The sequence below is a fragment of the Aspergillus novofumigatus genome (assembly GCF_002847465.1).
Source record: "Aspergillus novofumigatus IBT 16806 chromosome Unknown P174scaffold_2, whole genome shotgun sequence".
Lineage (NCBI taxonomy): Eukaryota > Fungi > Ascomycota > Eurotiomycetes > Eurotiales > Aspergillaceae > Aspergillus > Aspergillus novofumigatus.
Genome location: NW_020194275.1, coordinates 30,802 through 49,314, shown reverse-complemented (window position 1 = coordinate 49,314; position 18,513 = coordinate 30,802). Strand labels below are relative to the sequence as shown.

At 46.3% G+C, this 18,513-nt stretch overlaps 9 protein-coding genes across 9 annotated transcripts; 5 read left to right on the top strand and 4 right to left on the bottom strand.

Moving 5' to 3' along the window:
• Nucleotides 1-2,240: 2,240 nt before the first annotated feature.
• On the bottom strand, nt 2,241-3,255 carry P174DRAFT_427845 (uncharacterized protein; the record flags this gene model as incomplete). The annotated part of the gene is made up of 4 exons (XM_024825474.1): nt 2,241-2,477; nt 2,616-2,705; nt 2,907-3,169; nt 3,192-3,255. 4 exons carry the CDS (start codon nt 3,253-3,255, stop codon nt 2,241-2,243), a joined length of 654 nt encoding a protein of 217 aa, XP_024684875.1.
• A 278-nt stretch (nt 3,256-3,533) lies between these two features.
• On the bottom strand, nt 3,534-3,971 carry P174DRAFT_427844 (uncharacterized protein; the record flags this gene model as incomplete). Its single annotated transcript, XM_024825473.1, has 1 exon — nt 3,534-3,971. The coding sequence occupies one exon, from the start codon at nt 3,969-3,971 to the stop codon at nt 3,534-3,536; it is 438 nt and encodes a 145-aa protein (XP_024684874.1).
• Nucleotides 3,972-4,826: 855 nt separating this feature from the next.
• P174DRAFT_457089 (uncharacterized protein) lies at nt 4,827-6,172 on the bottom strand (the record flags this gene model as incomplete). Its single annotated transcript, XM_024829498.1, has 9 exons — nt 4,827-5,135; nt 5,178-5,270; nt 5,323-5,364; nt 5,389-5,468; nt 5,502-5,615; nt 5,758-5,794; nt 5,816-6,004; nt 6,044-6,093; nt 6,130-6,172. The coding sequence occupies 9 exons, from the start codon at nt 6,170-6,172 to the stop codon at nt 4,827-4,829; spliced, it is 957 nt and encodes a 318-aa protein (XP_024684873.1).
• A 281-nt stretch (nt 6,173-6,453) lies between these two features.
• P174DRAFT_457088 (uncharacterized protein) lies at nt 6,454-7,600 on the top strand (the record flags this gene model as incomplete). Its single annotated transcript, XM_024829497.1, has 6 exons — nt 6,454-6,737; nt 6,764-7,034; nt 7,082-7,181; nt 7,235-7,251; nt 7,273-7,449; nt 7,502-7,600. 6 exons carry the CDS (start codon nt 6,454-6,456, stop codon nt 7,598-7,600), a joined length of 948 nt encoding a protein of 315 aa, XP_024684872.1.
• A 3,000-nt stretch (nt 7,601-10,600) lies between these two features.
• On the bottom strand, nt 10,601-10,798 carry P174DRAFT_329345 (uncharacterized protein; the record flags this gene model as incomplete). Its single annotated transcript, XM_024821657.1, has 1 exon — nt 10,601-10,798. A coding segment is annotated over one exon (198 nt), but the record flags the coding sequence as incomplete, so codon positions are not given.
• Nucleotides 10,799-11,182: 384 nt separating this feature from the next.
• On the top strand, nt 11,183-13,056 carry P174DRAFT_474171 (NADPH oxidase family protein; the record flags this gene model as incomplete). Its single annotated transcript, XM_024830644.1, has 9 exons — nt 11,183-11,242; nt 11,303-11,316; nt 11,434-11,662; nt 11,719-11,794; nt 11,873-12,102; nt 12,142-12,463; nt 12,510-12,577; nt 12,628-12,820; nt 12,870-13,056. 9 exons carry the CDS (start codon nt 11,183-11,185, stop codon nt 12,968-12,970), a joined length of 1,293 nt encoding a protein of 430 aa, XP_024684870.1. The 3' UTR covers nt 12,971-13,056.
• Nucleotides 13,057-13,657: 601 nt separating this feature from the next.
• P174DRAFT_509559 (uncharacterized protein) lies at nt 13,658-14,574 on the top strand (the record flags this gene model as incomplete). Its single annotated transcript, XM_024831575.1, has 5 exons — nt 13,658-13,779; nt 13,846-13,867; nt 13,955-14,002; nt 14,190-14,261; nt 14,314-14,574. The coding sequence occupies 5 exons, from the start codon at nt 13,658-13,660 to the stop codon at nt 14,521-14,523; spliced, it is 474 nt and encodes a 157-aa protein (XP_024684869.1). The 3' UTR covers nt 14,524-14,574.
• A 156-nt stretch (nt 14,575-14,730) lies between these two features.
• P174DRAFT_427842 (uncharacterized protein) lies at nt 14,731-15,288 on the top strand (the record flags this gene model as incomplete). Its single annotated transcript, XM_024825472.1, has 1 exon — nt 14,731-15,288. The coding sequence occupies one exon, from the start codon at nt 14,731-14,733 to the stop codon at nt 15,286-15,288; it is 558 nt and encodes a 185-aa protein (XP_024684868.1).
• Nucleotides 15,289-16,250: 962 nt separating this feature from the next.
• Nucleotides 16,251-17,716, top strand: P174DRAFT_427841 (uncharacterized protein; the record flags this gene model as incomplete). The annotated part of the gene is made up of 5 exons (XM_024825471.1): nt 16,251-16,318; nt 16,490-16,523; nt 16,589-16,669; nt 16,729-17,164; nt 17,223-17,716. 5 exons carry the CDS (start codon nt 16,251-16,253, stop codon nt 17,714-17,716), a joined length of 1,113 nt encoding a protein of 370 aa, XP_024684867.1.
• Nucleotides 17,717-18,513: the final 797 nt, after the last annotated feature.

Below are 18,513 nucleotides of genomic sequence, written 5' to 3'. Positions count from 1 at the left end.
GACGCTTCCGTCAAACCCAGCGTCTTATGCACATACCATGTCTCACAGCCTTCCTCAGCAGTCATGGCCAGACGAGAACAGTAATAATAATACTTACTGGGACTCCTTTTCAGGGTATTCATCAGCGCCTCTCACAGAATTACCCTGGCTTCACATAGCGCATGTCTCCAATTTCAATCCTTTCCCTGGTTCTAACGGTTAAAGTGTCTCTGGACAACATGGTCTCTTGCTCTTCTATCCTCAGAGGGCACACTGTGTCTGTTCAGCAATCCTTGGAACTCACTTCACTGCATAGGTTACCAGAAGCGCTGCATGGTGATCCATAAGCAATTAGCACTCTCCGAAGTTGTAGATTATTATATTAACATTAGGACTGTTAAACCACTAATCCTTCCTTTGCCTTAAGAGAGTCCCCTGTTGGCATGTCATTTATCTTGTACTTCTGCCCATTCATGCTTGCTGTTCACTTCAAGACTACAAGCTTCTGCTTTTATCTGAACTTGATCTGTAACATATTAGAAAGTCTGGTAGAAAGTCTGGTAGAAAGTCTAGCTGAAAGCCTAGCCTGCTCTCCCGTGCGTTGCTTTCTCGGGTGTTTGTCATTTAAGGGTGCGAGGGCGAAGTGTCCGTTTCAATGTCCTAGGATATCGAAAATCTAGAGTAGTAGCCACGTGACTATATGCTGACGGCTTGGCACTCTCACTTAGTCATTCTGGAGATTCCCAATCAAATAGACCAGGTCTCCACTGTTTGCCAAGAGCATCACAAGGCTAAGTCATCATCATGATTACATCTCAGAGAAAGTTAACCTTAGCACTCAGTGTTCTTCTGAAAACCATTACGTGAATGTTTTCATGCATTGCTTGGTCTGGTTAGTACAATACATTATCATGGGCTAGCAGATTGTAAATGCTTAGAATTAATCGCATGAAGAGTTAGGAGATGGACCAAGTAGAGCGCAACATTCAGCGGTTACTCTAGGATTTAAGCAGTACCCAGTTGAAGACAGTCTTCATGCGTTTTGAGAGGGACCTAATCATGATGCAACATCTTAGCGCTTCAGTGGCTGGACTTCTCAAGAATATTAGGAATGATGCGCCAGTCATTGAGGATGAAATCCTGTAAATGACTCTAGTAAAATAACAGGTGGTCTGTAGGCCACGGGGATCATAACAACATAGTCGGGCAGCCATGATGGTCTTGCACCTTATACAGACGCCAGTTGGCGGTCCTTTGTCTGTGCCAGTCGTACGACCGCGGTCTTTCAATCATATAGGTCAGGGGCGCTAGGTCGCGTGTTCGTGGGCATACATCACAATGCCTACACACTGCATCTTACTGCCTGGGTCATCAGCATCTGGCTCTAAGCCCGTAGCCCTCCGCTCTAGTCACTCCAACCCTACAGGTGTTCAGACCACTAGCATTTGTCCGTTTTGGACCTAGAACCTCAGGCGGAGATCAGAAGAACCCTTAAGACATTATGTTAGCCAGCAATCCATGGGTGACATAAAGACCAAGATAATAAGCCCACTAGGTAAATGATCCAAAATAGACCACAATTAAGAGACTGAAATCTGCAAGAGACAACAAGGCAACAGTTACAAGCCGTATCGGGCCATGGGACATTATAGCAGCAAATCTAGTACCCATAAGCAGGAGCTTTCAAGCCAAAGCTTGTTGGCTAGGGACGGAAATTCAGTAACTTTGATCCCTGTCCTTAGAACAGTCGTCCGCAATCCTGGCTAGACCATGGGCCGCGGACTGTGAGCCAGCTAGGCCCGCGGACAGCCAACTGGCGTCCCAAATGGCTTGCTGCCTACATGGGCTCCTGATGCGAAGCTTATGGTCCACTATGGACGTAGAACCTAGGACAACGGTCTTAATTGCTCTAATTCCTCTACTCAAAGTTCAATATGCTGTGTAATAGATGCCATTGTTTCTTCATCCACAACGAGCTCCCCATCGAATTCCATGAAAATCATATTAGTTTTGTCCTCAATCGCGGCCTTGAAACACTGCGCCGGTGTTAGCTTGTGTAGATCCTTGTCATAAAATGTGGCATTTCGGTTCCTCGCATCCTTCCGCGCTACCCGTTCCACCTCGGACGGATCTGATGGGTTAACCTGGAGTTCATGAACAGTCTTCCATCCCCCATCGTCCCCCCGAGCTCGGAAGGTGATCGTGACAGTTTGTGAATTGGGATTGGATGCTGATGGTGCCCTGCGGACCTCCTGGACGGGTCAGACAACAATGCGAGGCTTGAGAATTTTTCTTGCGCTTTGAGCCGTTGTAGCTTGACTCGATTCCGCCATCACAGTTATAGGCTGGCCATCTAGAGACGCAGTCTCTGCTCTTAGCTCTGTGGTGATTGGGGGCTCCGGCACTGGCATTAAACTGGCTTTGTGTTCCTCCTGGATCATGGTCTTGGCCCAGTCCTCGAAATTAATCCAAGTTACCACCTTCTTGGCTCGAGATTCCTGTGCATCCTGATGCAGACCGGGACCAGGCGACTTGGTCACCGGGCCTCAATTCTGTCATGCTTGCTTGTCCACCGTCCCAGCTACCTAACCCTGTACCTCTCCAGAAACCAACAGTTCGTGGGCGACGGCACGTACATCTAGGTCATTAGGGGTGTGCGAGTGGGCCGGAATGGTCACTTCTGGAGGCAACAGTCCATGCTCTATGCTCGCTTCGCTTTCTGGTGGCTGCTATGACGGAGCTAGCTCCAGCCCGCTGAAGATAATCTGTGTAACTGGCCTTGTATGCTGCCGCCCTTGTGGTTCCTGTTCTGGCGTGTGCCTTTCCACTCATTTTTGATTGTCTCTCCTGGTTGGGTCATAGGGCGCCCATTTTGGATCTGTCTGTTGACCTTGGCCCTTAATTTGGGCTGACTTCTTCCTCAACACCTTCGGCGGTTGACTTGCAGCTTCGACCATGACCAAGTCCACTGGTTCCGCGACTCTACCTTCATCAGAGGAATTTTGCCATGATTCCACAACCTCAGGCTTGAGGGGTGCAGCTAGTGTATCCGCTTGCTCAGCTATGGAATGGATCACAATATCAGGGACTGTGTTTGAACCAGGAGCTGTCGGTAAGACTTCACTGCGGCCTGGACCATTGGAGTTGATGAGCCTGTCCTCCAGCCGAATCGCTTCGTTCTCCGTGTGGTCTTTAATTGCTGGTTGCAATACATTCGAAGTAGACCGTTGGTTTGAGCTCAGCTCTACATCCGTGAAGTTGACTCGTGTAACCCATTGGCCTCGGCCTCAACCTGCCCTACTGTTCCCATTTATATACGGTGCCCACTTCGCAATCCCTCCCAGTCACTTATCTTTGTTTGTCATTGCCTTCTTGTTCAAGGCCTGCGTAGCTGATCTGTCTGTGGAGGCAATGCTGCCCACGTCCTGGCGCTCAGCCTCTTGGACCAGCATATCATTTAACAACTGTTGATGAGCCTCCACTTGGTCCGTCGAACGCGCGGTAGCTGAATGAACAGTGCCCTCTTCTAGTGCGACTTCAACATTCATCATGCTTCATCTAACAGATATAGCATGTTCAGTGGTGGGGCTTTCTGCCGCTCCATTTCCCTCCCCAGCGTCTTTCACTCTGTCCTCCACATCTTGCTGCAAGCAGTTAAGCTCATGCTGCAGTTCCATCTCTAAATCCCCTGGAGCATCAGCTGCTGGCTGACCTAGAGCCTCCTTGGTAGACATTCTCTCAACAATGCTAGTGAGGGCTCGATCTGCCCTGTCAGGAGTCACTTCCGATTCCTCACCAAACTGAACGTGGGTTGCAGTCGAAGCACGCTCAGAGTCATTGTCGAAGCTGTTAGATTCTTCCATTTCTTCACGATCATTCAGGTCATTGTTGCTAGGAATGACTGGACTGTCCACTTCCATGTTGGTGCGTTCACTTTCCATGCCCTCTGGCTCCTCAGGGTGTACGACGGGCGGTCCAAGGGGCCTCTCCATATCATAGTCATCAATATCTTGGATGGTCGAAGAATAATCATGTGCAGGACGCGATCATCGTAACTCCTGTCGCCTTTGTCTCTCTTCTCACCTACATTTCTTTGCCTCCAGCTTCTGCCGTCTTCAGTCTGGCCTTGCAGCCTCCCTATAACTGTGACCATCATTCCGGCCTTCACGGTATCTCTGGGTTGCTGAAATAACCAAGGGCCCTGGTGCAAGTACTCTGTCATCCGGGACAAAAAGTGGCGAGTGAGGCAGGGAGCCATCAGAAGAGGGAGAACTGGTCTGGGCTAGGCTCAGCGGCGTAGTCTCCAGCAGCTGGCCAAAGAAGGCAAAGTAGAAACATTATCTCATGAACAAAGTAGTGACTTTTCTATCAAGCAGTACATTGCCGGCATGCAATATGTCGAGGAAGAGTAATTGAGAATCCTATTTCTGAGCCTTTCAGTAGGGCAGTCCATACCGCTCATTAAGTTTTACCTCTCTGGCCATAGCTGGTTCAAGGGAAGTTGGGTGATCGAGGGGAACCGCCTCCGTGAAACACTCACAGATTCAAGTTACAAGAGACTCAAAAATATCTTCTGGGTATTAGTAACAGTCCGCTTTTCAGGCTTTGAGGAGTATGTCGCGCGCCATCTATCAATCGGGCGATCGCTGGATCAGGTTCTGGATATGCGGCAAGTCAAACCCAAGGCGTTGGGCAAGGACGGCCATGTCATGCAGGATCATCTCATCCGCCTTTTCATGACCTGGTTTTACCACAAGGTCGTCACTGCCTTGCTCTCGGGGGATCTGTGGATAGTATCACATCACATACAGCCACAGCTGCCGGTATCCAAGCTCTGCTCAGAGGCTTTAAGAGCCACGCTGGTGCCGGAAATCCGTCTCAGATATTTGGATCAGGCAATCGCCATCGTTCAGGCCCATTTTATATACGCCTAGGAAGGCGCTCTTGACTGAAGGATAACACTGGCATGGGCTAACCAGATGTTTCATGCAGTTTGCGCATGCCTTAAGATACCACATATCTTGGAAAAAGGTATACAGCGACGGGATAATATTCCTCCTGCGTTTTAACCTCTTCCATATAGCCTTACATTCAGACGACGTGAATTCCGAAAAGACTTCCCTGCTTAGAACCAGGCCTTTAACAACCTTCACATCCTTGACGGAAACACACGGAGCCAAGCCCTACAGAGTTTCCACTGTATGCAGGTCAATCTTTAGCATCTTCTCACAGTCGCCTCTCACGTAGTAAGACCATGACTCCAGTAACGAATCTAAACCGTGAACCATCTCCTATCCGATTCAGCTCTGGACGAGTTGTAGTGGGTGACGAAGGAACACATACCTCATAACAGTTCATGGCGAGTGCTCTAGGAATAGAGCCAAACTTCATTCCCTACAGTAGCAGCACAGGAATGATCTGTAGCCGGTCAAAGGCAGCGCGAACATCAACCCATGATGTAAGCTGCCAGAACTGTTTGGCTTTGTTAGCTGTCAGGCGGGCCATCCATCATTCTTCGAAACATGCGTTCCCCTCATATTGATACTGACGAACTTTGAGATAGACCTCGCCGTCACTTAGAACCCTCTCATTTGAATATTCATCCACAAGTGCTGCTTGCAAATCGGAACTAATGTCTGTTGCGAGGGCGAGATGCAGGTCAGAATGAACCCTCACAGAAAAGATTCAATAAAAGGAGCAGAGTAGGGCAGTGCAAGGCAGGATGTCTTAAGTCTTGCCCACCATCAAGGTAAAGATCAACCATCCACCATTAATCACTTAGCGCTAGCAGTTCTTCCGCAGCCTTCAGACAGTGCTAGCCATGAAGGCATTATACCTGCCCAGCGGGAAAATCTAGCAGGGGATATTGATCGGGCGGATTAGTTATCAGAGCAATGGTACTCACTCCTGTGGATGCGAGCGCCATCTCCAAGTGCTGCCTGGACACAACAGTAGTGACATGGTTGCGGACGTCCAGCCGTCGACAATGGTCATGACTAAAAATCTTGCACAACCTTTCAACATTCTTCGGATCCAGTCCTCAAGATATGGATGGATGGGCAACTATCTGGTTAATGTAAACTTTTGCAGTACCCTTGTACTTCAAATTCCGCTCTCAAGTGAGCTGGAGTTCGGTGTCTGTCAACAAACTCCTATCTATAACAGCTGCCACATATACATAGCAAAGATTCATACCCAGAGGGGAGGAAGGACTAGTATTCTTTATATAATGAGAATGTCACTATTGAATAACTAGCATCCTTTCATGCGGCTGATTAAGCAGCATGATATTGGGATAACTAGCTTCTATTGCTAATAATAGAAGCACATAGAAATAGCACTCCTTGATCCTTGGTCGGAGCTGCTCCAAGGGCGAGCATACAACTGTATAAAATCCACCATTTGCCCTGGTCGGTGTTGATTTGTATCTATCTACTAACCTGCGCGGATCCCGCGGCCTGGACAGTGACATTGATGGATTCGAGCAAATACCTCACTGCAAGCGACTCTCAACTTCTCCACGTCCCAGACGTCCCAGACCAGTTTACCTCCGGCTCACACTCGTCAGGTCCACACCCTCACCGGTCAAGGGAAATGTTGCAGTTGCAGCGTAGCCATCAAAAAAGTAGACTCCAGAGTCGCGAGACCGACATCCATTCTGGAAAGGTCATCCAGGGACTACCTAAAGCACTCGGACTTCCTCAGGTCGTAGACTCAGGTAGTTCAACATCTCGCCCGCTCATCATTCGAGAAAAAGAGTCTCCCTGGAATACGTTCAAGCCAGTCTTTGCTGCAAGCTTGCGGGCACTGTGATTATCGCAGCGCATAAAACCCATCCATCCCAGTTAGAAGCAATTCGGGCGTATCCTCCAGAGCGAGCCGACGAAATGCTACGGGCTTTTCAAGTAATTCAACACAAAAACATCCTCTCTGCCAAAGAGTGTTACAGGGAGGGGAACGGACTCTTTATTTTAGTTAATAACCTTCCTCTCACTCTCAAGCACCTTGTAAGCCTCCACCCAGATCAGCATCAGGTGGCCTCAGTTATGCATCAGGTACAACGTGCAAACAAGGCATGAGTGATTCTATTGACATTTTGCAGATCCTTAATGGTTTACACTACCTGGTTGAGGCTGGATTTGAGCACACGTCTTTAACCTCCTCGAATATCCTCCTCGGCTCAGATGGGATAGTCAAGATTGGTAGGAGTTCGCATCATTGACTCCCTAGACTGGTTATGCTAAACAGCCTACAGCTGCATTGGAGCACTGTGTTAAGCGGCCCTGGACATAGTCTCAAGCTCAAGTGATCAATTCCCTGGCCACTATCACAATGCAACTCATGCAGAGCTATGAAATGGATGATAGAGTAATTAGAGTTGATGACCTGGGACGCTGGCCTCCTGATTCAGAAGCCTTTGGATTTCTAGAGGCGATATCCTCAGCGCGCTCGGTGGAGGCCCTAATGAAGGTGTGTACCTTGTTGCATCATAGAAGCTTCTACCAACCTGACATTTGTTCAGCACCTGTTTGTGGCCAAAAAACACCGACCAGGCGAACTAGTCGGGCTGGCTCGCCTGGCTCCAATCGCGACAAAGACCTTTTATTCCCGCAGAGTTTAATCCGCCGGTGCCATGTTCAATACTCTGTGCTCCCAGTTCTGTATGAATTTATTGGAATAGCATCAAGAGAGTGGTAGGTTAGGAGTGTTGCAGATTGGAAGACACCGAAATCTAGACATGTTTACGCACGCTACTCCCCAGATCAAAGCCATGAAGATGGCTACGAGTAACTCACTATAAACTAGCTGATGAGCTCCTGAATCGTCAATTTTTATAGCCTCTGTGTTTGTCTGAAGTACGCAACGGTGTGCGTAGTGGAAAGGGAATGGTGTATGTTTTTCTTGTTCGCACAAGACTTTTTATTCACGTGATATACTGGGGTCACGTGTATACGTGCTTTCACTTAAATTCCGACGGTCCCACCATAGATAATCTCTTTAGCTAGCTGCATACTCTTTTCTGCCTCAAGTGTTAGTGTCCAATCCCCCATCGCATCGTACCAATGGTCATTGTTGGTGTAGTTCTGGAAATCAAACCTAGGCGAATATAATAGTGTGGTAATACCAAAGACTCTGTTGGGTCCCGTCGTCTGATAGGTTTAGGATCCATACAGAGTGGACGCAATGCGACACCAAATGGTCCCCTCTACCGTTCCTCTTGGGCAACATCCTGCACTCTGGGCCTGACAGCCATCTTAGTCATTTGGCCTGGTGCCAGTATTTTTTAGAGTCGTTTTACGATACATCATGTACGTCAATTCATAAGACTATTTATGTTTTCACCCTGGTATTTTAACCCCGTCTGGGTTCAACCATCTTTTGAGCTCGGGCCTCGTATGTTTGCCAAGGGGATCAGGGATTATGACTTGATGTTACTTTTTTGCCACTGTAAGTTATCTATCTTCCCCTCGGTATTACGGTCTTGATATGAAGAGATTGTTCTGTAAAATACACTCCACAGCTCAGTCATCCCCAGGGCTTCTTTTGGTCCTGGGCTGTTACCGCTAAGACGCAGGTGCATATGTTACTGAATAATTCAGTGGTAATCTGGTAATAAATGTCGGTTGGAATCAAATCCATCGTTGCAGCGGCGCCGTATTTTTGGCTGGGGATGAGGGATCATTACTGCTTATTCTTTTCCTCTAGGTTCTCTAAGCTATCGACCTTCCTTCTACTATGAGTAGATATTGTAAGAAGTAAATATTGAAAAAGAGGCAGTTACGGGGGGAAAAGTTAAATTCCGCATCCCATGGCTGTCTGATGGCTTCATTTGGTGCCCTGGTTAGCCGTTTTAGTACCTGGCAGTATCCTCTTTTTGCTTCAATGTCAGTGTCCAACGGGAGATGCCCCTATCTTCAATCACCCTTGGCGTTGGTTCTGAGACTCTGGAAATAGTAATGGATAATTCTCTTTGCAACCAGATTAAGACTTCCGTTTATACATAGCGCAAATTTGTCTGGCTACCATCCGGACAACACACTTCAATTCAGCGTAGGCATCCGCACATGGTCCAGGCTGTTTGACATACCGCCGTGGAATATTCGGCGCGTTCTCCACAGCCGGCGTTAACCCACCACTCCAATTTGAAGTGATCGCCGCGCCATTTTGGAGAGCCACAAGCCGATTTTATCACGACTACATCTAGCCACGAGACTGTACGTGTACCTTATCCACGTCTGCCAGGTCTTGGACAATCCAGTAGGAAGTTTACATACAGCCATATTACTATTTAGGTTCGCTGACCTAAGTGCTAGTAGGTCTTGAGGCGTACAATGATCCACAGAGTATCTTGACTCGAAAAACCAATTACGATAACATACACCTATGTACAGTATTTCAATGCATATGTAAGTTACCGGCCTTCAAGGTTCTTAACCAAGTGAGCAAGCCCTGGACTCCGTAGTGCGCAGTCCTCCGTTCCACGATTCCCCGTGGAGCTTCTTGCTGTTCCTTTGATTATTACCGCTAAAGATAGACATTACCGTCGATCAGGGGCCAGGTAACCTACGCCAGTATTTATTTATCAATCCATCGTTTGGGCAAAGTGATGGTATTTCAGGCAGGGGCGAGTGACCATTACCACTTAGTTCATTCCCTGCTCCTGTAAGTTACCGATCTTCCTATGGACGGAGTAAAATTCGGAGGAGCAGTTCCATAAAATATGCACAGGCTGTTCCAGCTGTTCCATGATGGGTTCCTTAACTGCTTCTGTCTCACCCTGTGAATAATTACCACTAGACCCTGGAGTGACTTATCATTGCAATACATACCATTTCGGAGGTTCAAATTTAGACCAAAGGTGCAAGGCACACAGTAGATCCCAAGAGCACCGGGGTAGGAACACGTGGGTCATGTCTCTAGTTATTTTACATGTTGTCCCCATAACTAGAACAAAAGCGTTGGGTATGTCTAACTTGTAGTGACTCTCCTAAGTAAGTTATCTAGTCAACTCAGATAACTATCTGACTTGGTGGTTACGTCACTTAACAAGATTTGGGTTATTGTTGCATAGCTAGTAGACCATTCCTTGATGTCTGAAACAGTAACGAATGATGAGCGATCGAAAGCCCGATGTCTACTCTCCTAAAATGCAAAAATTTATGTCCTTAAAGACATACTTTAGTTATTGTATGATTCTCGGCTATTGTTGCCATAGGGGCCAAGTATTCTGTATGAGAACTGGGCCAAGCCCTGCCCCTCAGCATGTGGTTCAGTCCCCTTTAACTGATCAGCGTCCAGGGTGCGGCCCGAACCCCATACTAGATGTGGAAATCTGTCCCATACTCAAACTTCCTACAACTGTTAAATCTACTGGAACTCGAGTCAGGAAGTAATCTGCTTGGTATAGTTGAAGACTATATGTGCAGAATATTAACTATAAACCAAATTGCTAGCCTGAATCAACTATCCCCAGATTCAGACCCCGCGTCTAATCTTTCTTGTGAGTTCTGCGGATCCGCCACTCCGCCAGTAAAATCTGTTGGGGTCTTCTTAACTGGAGGTGGATAGTGTCAATCCTATCACTGTAAGCTTCCTGGTCGATCAGAGCTATGGTCATTCGCACCAGTTCTTGCAAGATAGGCAAAAATTCGTCGAATGAGTCAGTACTGAAGGTAAATATTCGGCCATCTTCCCGCGTCCGTAGGATAACGCAGACATCCGCATCACACTTGACGCCATATTTATGGGCACTTTTAAATAAACTCTTCCGGAGTCTGCATCTTTGCTGACCTTTTACCCGCGGACTATCCGACCGGCGAGGTCTTGCTATAGTTTGACAATCCATTTTTTCCTTCACAAGAGACAGTAGGAGACCACAAGTGCTGCTGGGCAAAGTCGACGGAATGAGAATTACAGGGGAATGCCTCTTGAGTTCAGGGACAGTAGGTATGGCTTTATATATTTCTCCCTCTGTCGAAGGCTTGTTTCATGTGAGATGTGAGGACCACCATTCTTTTGACCTAGAGAACTCTAAAGAAACCAATGGGCTACTCTCTATTTAATTTACTTGGATGATGTAATGAGTGTGATGTTGGATCACTGGAGACTGTCAAAGACAGGCACTAGTCTCCTACTACTTAAAGGCACCAAGCCCCTGGGAGATTTTGGCTTGCTGCATCTTCTTTTATCTCATCTAAATAAAATGGAATTTATGACCTTGTACGCAATTACCGCAGGCGGCATTTTCTTGCTTCTAGTTCTGGTATGAATTGCTCCGTCGTTCAAACCACTAGCGGAAGCTCTTTCTAGGTGGGTCGCGAAGCATCTTGCCTATCCGTATCTCCTAGGTCGTCATTGACTTATAGGACCTTGGACTCGGCTGGCCGTTTTGTTTTCCCTTGCCTATGGAGTTATCAATATTTTCTTTGTGATATTTCGCGCTTCATCAACCAGCAAAATTAGTCGGCGAGCTGGGACCTTGTCGCTTCTCAACATGGCACTTCTCTATCCCTTTATGCAGCTTGGTCTCTTCGCTGATGTCCTTGGGCTTTTGTTCAACACCTGCTGCCGTGTCCATGGGGCAGCAGCATGGATGACGTCGGCTCTTCTTACCTTACACATTGTTGTAGCCATGCTTGACCAGCAGAAGTTCTCGCTCCACAAACAAAACAACCTTTTTGCTGTTATTATATGATGAAAGAAACAACCGTGGAGGTGTCCTTAACTAATCTATTGCAGGGGGCTGGGTCACTAGTGGCTTTAATGCTGTTATTACTTTCCTTATTCCGCCGTCTTTCCTTCAAGCTGTTTTTGCGTACACATCAAGCGCTTGCTGTGGTGTGCATCTATATGACCTGGCGGCACCTTCCCTCTGAATCGATATTCCCTTAAGTCTACCTTTATATTCCACTTGCTATACTGCTCCTGTCAACTTTCCTGCACGTCCTACTATTCCTTTATCGAAACAGTATCCTTCCCTCTCGGACTTATCCTTATGCATCGGTCATGTGCAGGACGAAAAGCAAAAATACTGAGGGATCCGACGAAGGCCCGGCTGAGGGTACGCCATTAAAGATATGTGTGGCGCTTCCAAGGCCAATGCACGTGAAGGCAGGCCAGTATGTGAACCTCTGGATGCCCTCCGTCAGTTTTTCTTCTTAGCTACAATGCCATCCATTCATGGTAACATCCTGGTCACTTGGAAAACAAGACGTTTTGGACCTATTCGTGCAAACCCATCATGGCCTAACAGAGAAGCTACGAGCGCGCGCTGCTCTGGAGGGAACGGCATCATTTACAGCCTTTGTAAGCGGTCCGTATGGCAGGAGTGAGCCAGTAGGTGAGTACGAGAGCGTACTAGCAGTTGCTAGTGGCTTTGGTATTGCTGGTGTTGTTCCTTACATTAAGCGACTCCTCTATGGCTACAACACGTCCTTGGTACGGGTTTGTCGCGTGCATCTGGTGTGGCAGGTGCAGACAATGGGTAAGTGAATGTGGCCTTTGGGATATTTGACGCTAAAGGCGCCCAGATATTGCGGTTGCCGCTGAACTGTTGTTGAACAGTCTCCTGGATGACGATGTCCTCGACGATGGCTATGTATGTCAACCTTCTGCGGGCTCGGCTGGCTTACGGCTAACGGGGCATAGATTCTCGAAATGTCGTTCTATGTGGAGTATAAGACAATAGCTGGGAAAGGAAGGCCTTTCGGAGACCATCACCGCGCAACTATCTACAATGGTTTTCCAGATTACGACAGTATCATATCGACCGAAGCAACCGGCGAACATATCGAACGAGTTTCCAACACTCAAGAGGAAAGGGGTAAATTACTAGTACTGAGTGAGTTGGTCTGCTACTTCTTGTGGTATTTTATGCTAAGGGGCCCCAGTCTCAGCAAAGGATGAACTACAAGATCATTTGACGGTGATCGTGAGGAAATATCTCGACCAAAGGGTCAAATTTCATAAGGTAGAATTCCAACCCTCCTAAGCTCCAGAGTATTGTGTATTTAATTTGATTGCGTGATGGGACCAAAGGTCACAAAGACCGAGGAAGAAGCTGGGAGAGCCATAAAGAATAAATGGAATTCAGAAAGTCATCACTTTTATTGAAGATCAGAGAGTGAGCGAATCATCTATTGAATTTATTTTCAAAATTATTTTATTTAATACTGTGCAGCTTTTTATTTAATTTATTTTAATTTTTAATTTATTTAACTTTTATTTATTTATTTATTTATTTATTTATTTATTTATTTTATATTATTTCTGTATTTTTTCTTTACATTTATTAACTAGTATTTTATTGCTTTGCTTTGGTATTTCACCTGGCATTATTGTTACTGGGGTTTTATTTTTATTATCGATTTTAATAATTTATTTTACAGATTATTTTGTTCTGTATTTCCTTTCCTTTTACTTTTGACTTTGTGCGATTCGAAGCTGATCCCAGCAGGGCTTCCCTCTTCCAATGTTCCCCTTTCAACTGTTCTATACTTTGCACTTTTCCATTCTTTGCTTTTACGTGGCTTAGATTTACGAAGTGCACAATCCCTTTCATTGCTTTGGCTGCCTGTAGAATGTCCCACCTGACAGAATAAGGAGCTTATGGTGATCGTACTGCAGTGTAAAAAAATCAAGCTTTTCCTCACCAGGGGAATGCATCTGGGGTGACGTGATGAACAGTATTTCTTGGCCGTGGGGTGGTGGGGCGAGAGAGTGTTTCATCTTTCCCATAACTGTCATTCCAACCTGGTCTGAGTCTAAGTCTGAAAGCGACGCGACTGCTCTTTGCTCCCTGTTGAACTGACTTAATGCCAAAGCTCGGCGGTCTCGAGGCCATGGTTTACCTCAGTGGCTCTCAAGAAATCGCGGCCATCAAGAAAGTGTGGCCTCCGCAGAATATGGCGGCCCTTTGATCCTGTTAAAAACGTATTTATTTCTCCAGCAAGCAGCAACAAGCCAGCACCTTTAGTCCATTCATTTCAATCAACTTTCTTTTCTTTCCACATACATATTCCCAGTACGCTCTTTCACTTTTCTTTCCTTTATTCTCTGACTCTCTGCACATCGCCGCTCGCATACTGCAGCCTCTGATATCATCGGCGGTACACTGGTGAGATCAATGCAACTCAGGATGCTATCACTGAAAATTGAATTATGAGTATATCAGGCGATACCACTTCAGCGCTCACTGCTGATCGCAATAGGAATCCTACGTAAGTGCAGATGATAACCCAGACGAAGTCATCTTTCTACGCTTGTTGAGCAGGCATCCAAAGGTATATTTACCAAGCTAATTAGCTGTGCATGATACGAGCTCCTGTGTCGCAGATAAAAGCTTGCCTCAGCCTTATCTTATCTGTCATATCCAGCCTCACCCCCACGGAAGCACTCCTGCTGCTCCAAGAAGTTCACAATGATTCAGAGGTATTGGATACTTTCCAGGTTTGGAATGAAAGTTTGTTACAGGCTTCGGATCCAATCCGAGATGAGCCGCACCCCACATGGGAAACGGATGGTCTGAGTTGTACCCTCTCCTAAGATGATCCGCGGCTAAGCCTTGTCGGTCTAACAGGGTTATCACTTCCCTGGGATGAATTTATAGATATCCCTACTGACGACGAATATTATTATATCCAGCCTGCATCCTTTATTGATAGTGACCGTCAAAGCATACCGTCCGCGCTACTCGGCCCAGGCAAATTAGACAAGGAAATAATTGAATGGATTCTCTAACGTGATCCTCATATGGTTAGCTATGATGATAAGGAAAATCAAACCCCAGTTAAGGAGGAAGCGTCCGAGTGGAAGCCTTTGATATGTGACATGCAGGATCAGTCTCCTCCGGAGACCACGGTCATGATGACTAGGAAGCGCTCATGTTCACCCTCATCATCCTCAACTAATAATGTTGGAATCTCCCTAAAAGGAGCTTCAGCACCATCTAAAGTGGAGAAAAAAATTCCTAAGAAAAGCAGAGCGGTTTTGAAGGCTTCGAAGAAAGCCAACCTAGGGTTAGTAGGGATCAGGATCCCTAGCAACAGCTTAGAAATCATGTTAGATCTGAACCTGCCTACTTTGGCTATTGGTGCGGCTACTCCAGTGTTCATATGTGGGATCGAAGAGGAAGCCATCACTCTAATCCAGTCTATGTACAAAACCACTGTTGGCAAACCATTGGACGCTGCTCATACACAGATGGTCAAGACGGCAGCCAGCAGTTGTCTCTGTATTGGAGTGGCAGAGTTCACTAAAAGTATTATGGACTCTCTGAAGATCAACAAATCTAAAGAATTCTCATTTTAGATTCCTCTCTATTGCTTCACATCACTACAAGAAGCCTGTGCGGCCTATTACAAAGTCTTATAGCCAAGTAAAAGTGTCAAGTGGAAGCCAGAATCAGCAATTAATTACATGCGTCAACGCATGGTATAAGTGCTGTTTTATCTAACCTTTGAAGACTTTGCCAGAGAAATAGGTCTGAGAGAGCAAGACAGATCACTATCCATCAATCAACAAGGAAGGACAATACAGACTGTTGCCGGTGACTAGGTCCTACAAGCAGCTTATGGTGATGTGGATACTAAAGCAGCGCGGAAACATGTTGCAGAGGAGTGCCGCTGGGCCATTAGTGGTGGAAGGTTGTAAGCTATGATGGATTAGGTCTCTTACTCCTTACTAGTGATGGTCTAGCTAAGTATATGTATTTGATCTTCCCCGCGACGTCCGCGAACCCTACTCATACAGTGGACAGAGGAAACACGCAGTTTTAACTTTGAATGGTCGAAGCACTTGCCATTTATATATGGAACACGCTCCCGAACCTTGTGACTTTGCTTCGATCACTTGCAGGCGTTACCTAGAATATAATGCTTGGAAGGAGCCTTACTGTCTGTGAGTGCAGTGAGATAATGAATCTCCTTGAAGGGGTAGCCGAGTCGGATCTATATAATCAGTGTTATCCAGAGAGATGGGAATCATACACTCCAGAAGAGGCCGCGAAATCCGCAGCAACCGAGTTTAGGCGTTCTGCAAATATATTTAGTTACGAAGCTGCGCGGAGACGACACGACGGGAATATGTCATGTATAATGGGCGGTTCTTAAAGGTGATAGTGTGACAACGGACAGGTTCCTGCGAGGATATCAGCTTTGTATTTTATTCCAGCGATTTCGTTGTTAATGTAACTTATGGTTTGCTTCCTTTCCTGTTCATTTTTAGATGATGTAAAACTCCCATTAAATTTGTGGGGAAATGCACCAGCCACGATGTGGCGGTTGATCTTTGGCTATGACTCTCCACAAGAGGTTATCCGTTCCTGGCTGTGCCACGGATCGTTAGGGGAAGCTTTCATTCCGAACCTTGGAACCTACAAGCTCATATCCAGGGCAGAAAGTACCTTTCAATCTGGTTCTGGGGCAACATTCTGTGCGATAACAAGACGAAATAACGAACCGGATCCACAAACCTTTGCATGCACAAAACTTTTGCTGTTCACGTGACTTAGAGGCAACCTGGTAACTACTAGAATCTTCCACACAGTAAGTGGATCCTACTGGAGTGTGAGACCTTCCCAGTGGACCCTTCTAGATATTCCCACTTCCAGTTCCATAATCCTCTTTCCATTTATTTACCTGTCACTAGAAAGCCAGGTTATGGTATATACCAGAGCTATATCATGGAAGAGGTCAGTCAGTGTAGTTATCATCTGGATCAAGCACTGCTCTCTAACAAGCGTCCTGACAGCAGGGCCTCACAGAAGTTCAGAAAAATATTAAGGATGGAATCAATAGATTACTTTCCTCTTACCCTCACAATCAGAAACGTATCCGCAACTGGTGGCCGGACTTTGCACAATCAGTGGAATCTCTACTCAAGCAAGCAATAGTGAAAGATCATCCTTGCAACAACAGCTTTATGGACGGAAAAGCGCTAGAAGCATTGTCTACTCCACCAAGCCTTGTTAATAACTCTAAGAGTCTTAGAGGAACTCCGCGCGACTCACTCTATCCTGACACCCCATATTTCAAGTCTCTTACTTACGCGGAGAAGCAATCTGCAGACCATGCATTGAGATTATTCCCAGATGACCTTATGGGAGATCAACGTCAGGGTTCTGGAGAAGTATTCTGCCCGCCTCCAAACCTTAGTTCAGTGGGCATTGAACGCTCAATTTCGCCTGGTAGGTTTTTCAACACGGCCATGAAGCCACCGATAACACTGAAGCTAACAGCCTGCAGATGAACTGGATAGTTCTGATGTAGAGTCCTCAGTGCTTGATTTAGACAACTATGCCACCATGTTTTCACCATGTGCAGAAGAGCCAACAATAGACCAACGCGCTGGTCTGCCTCAGAATAGTACTGCGCAGGATGATCAGCTTCTAGGCAGCAATTCAGATGACGCCCCGAACTGTGTGCCAGAGAAAGACCTCTGTCTGTCTCAGCTGTCAAGCGCACATGATCGTGAGTATGCCAAAGGGACATCATCACCTGGCACTAATCCTTCCCTGGATGTCAATGTCAATAGCAGTATTAGTGAGTTAAATAAGATTGACAGTCCAGCAGCAGAACAACCGTGGTCTGGAAATAACATTAACAGTCCGACAGCAGATGATGTAATTCCTAACAAAGACTCTGCAGGTCCATCTGAACCTCCATCCAATCAATGCAAGCCAGGAAGATCCAAATGTCAGCGCAGCAAGAAATGCAATGGCAGTGGAGTAGGTTCATAGTGGAAAAAGGCAAGGTTAGGACAGGCTAAACAGCTAACAGAATTCATGGGTTGTAAAATTTCTGAGCAGGAGATATACAGGTGTTTTACTGAAAACTGCAAGAGCACTGACAGTCCTGATATTCTCACTTACCTTTTTTTCTCAATTGCTTGCCAAGAAGCTTTCATGTAGCTCAAGAAAGCAATTCCTCAGCTCCGCGGCAGTATGAAGATTTCGTTTTCTGCTAAAACAGTGTTTAATAACCTGAAGTCTTTGGAACAAGTGGCCTCCAACCTAACTACTAGATGCATCATGCAACGCCATCTTCTCGTGGAGCTAGTAGAGCATCAGAACCAACTGGAGGATAAGTATAAACCTAAGAACTTTCGGCGGGCGAAGATGATCAGGGAGAACAAACAGCATCTAGAGCGCTCTGAAGGGCTGGCCCTGGATGAGATGATAAGGGAAGCATATCCGATAGTAATAAAGGGTTCAGATGAGTATAACAAATCTTAAACCACGCTGAGGAACAATCTGAGTAGTGGTTGGAATCCACACACCCTCGCCCATGAATTTAGGAGACATATCCTCGACCTGATACCAGTAGGCGAGGGGCTCGGAAAGTCGAGCATAACAGACAACCAGTAAGAGCTTCCCTAGAGAGCAGCTCATATCATTCCACTAATAGCAACAGATGGGCTAGGGTTCGCGATGATGACTTCAAGCTCTTTATTTTAGTTCTTAAAGAGAAGTGAGGTCGCTTCTTGCGTCAATGCGCTTCGTGCCTAGATTTATTTTTTGATGTTAGCAACAACAAC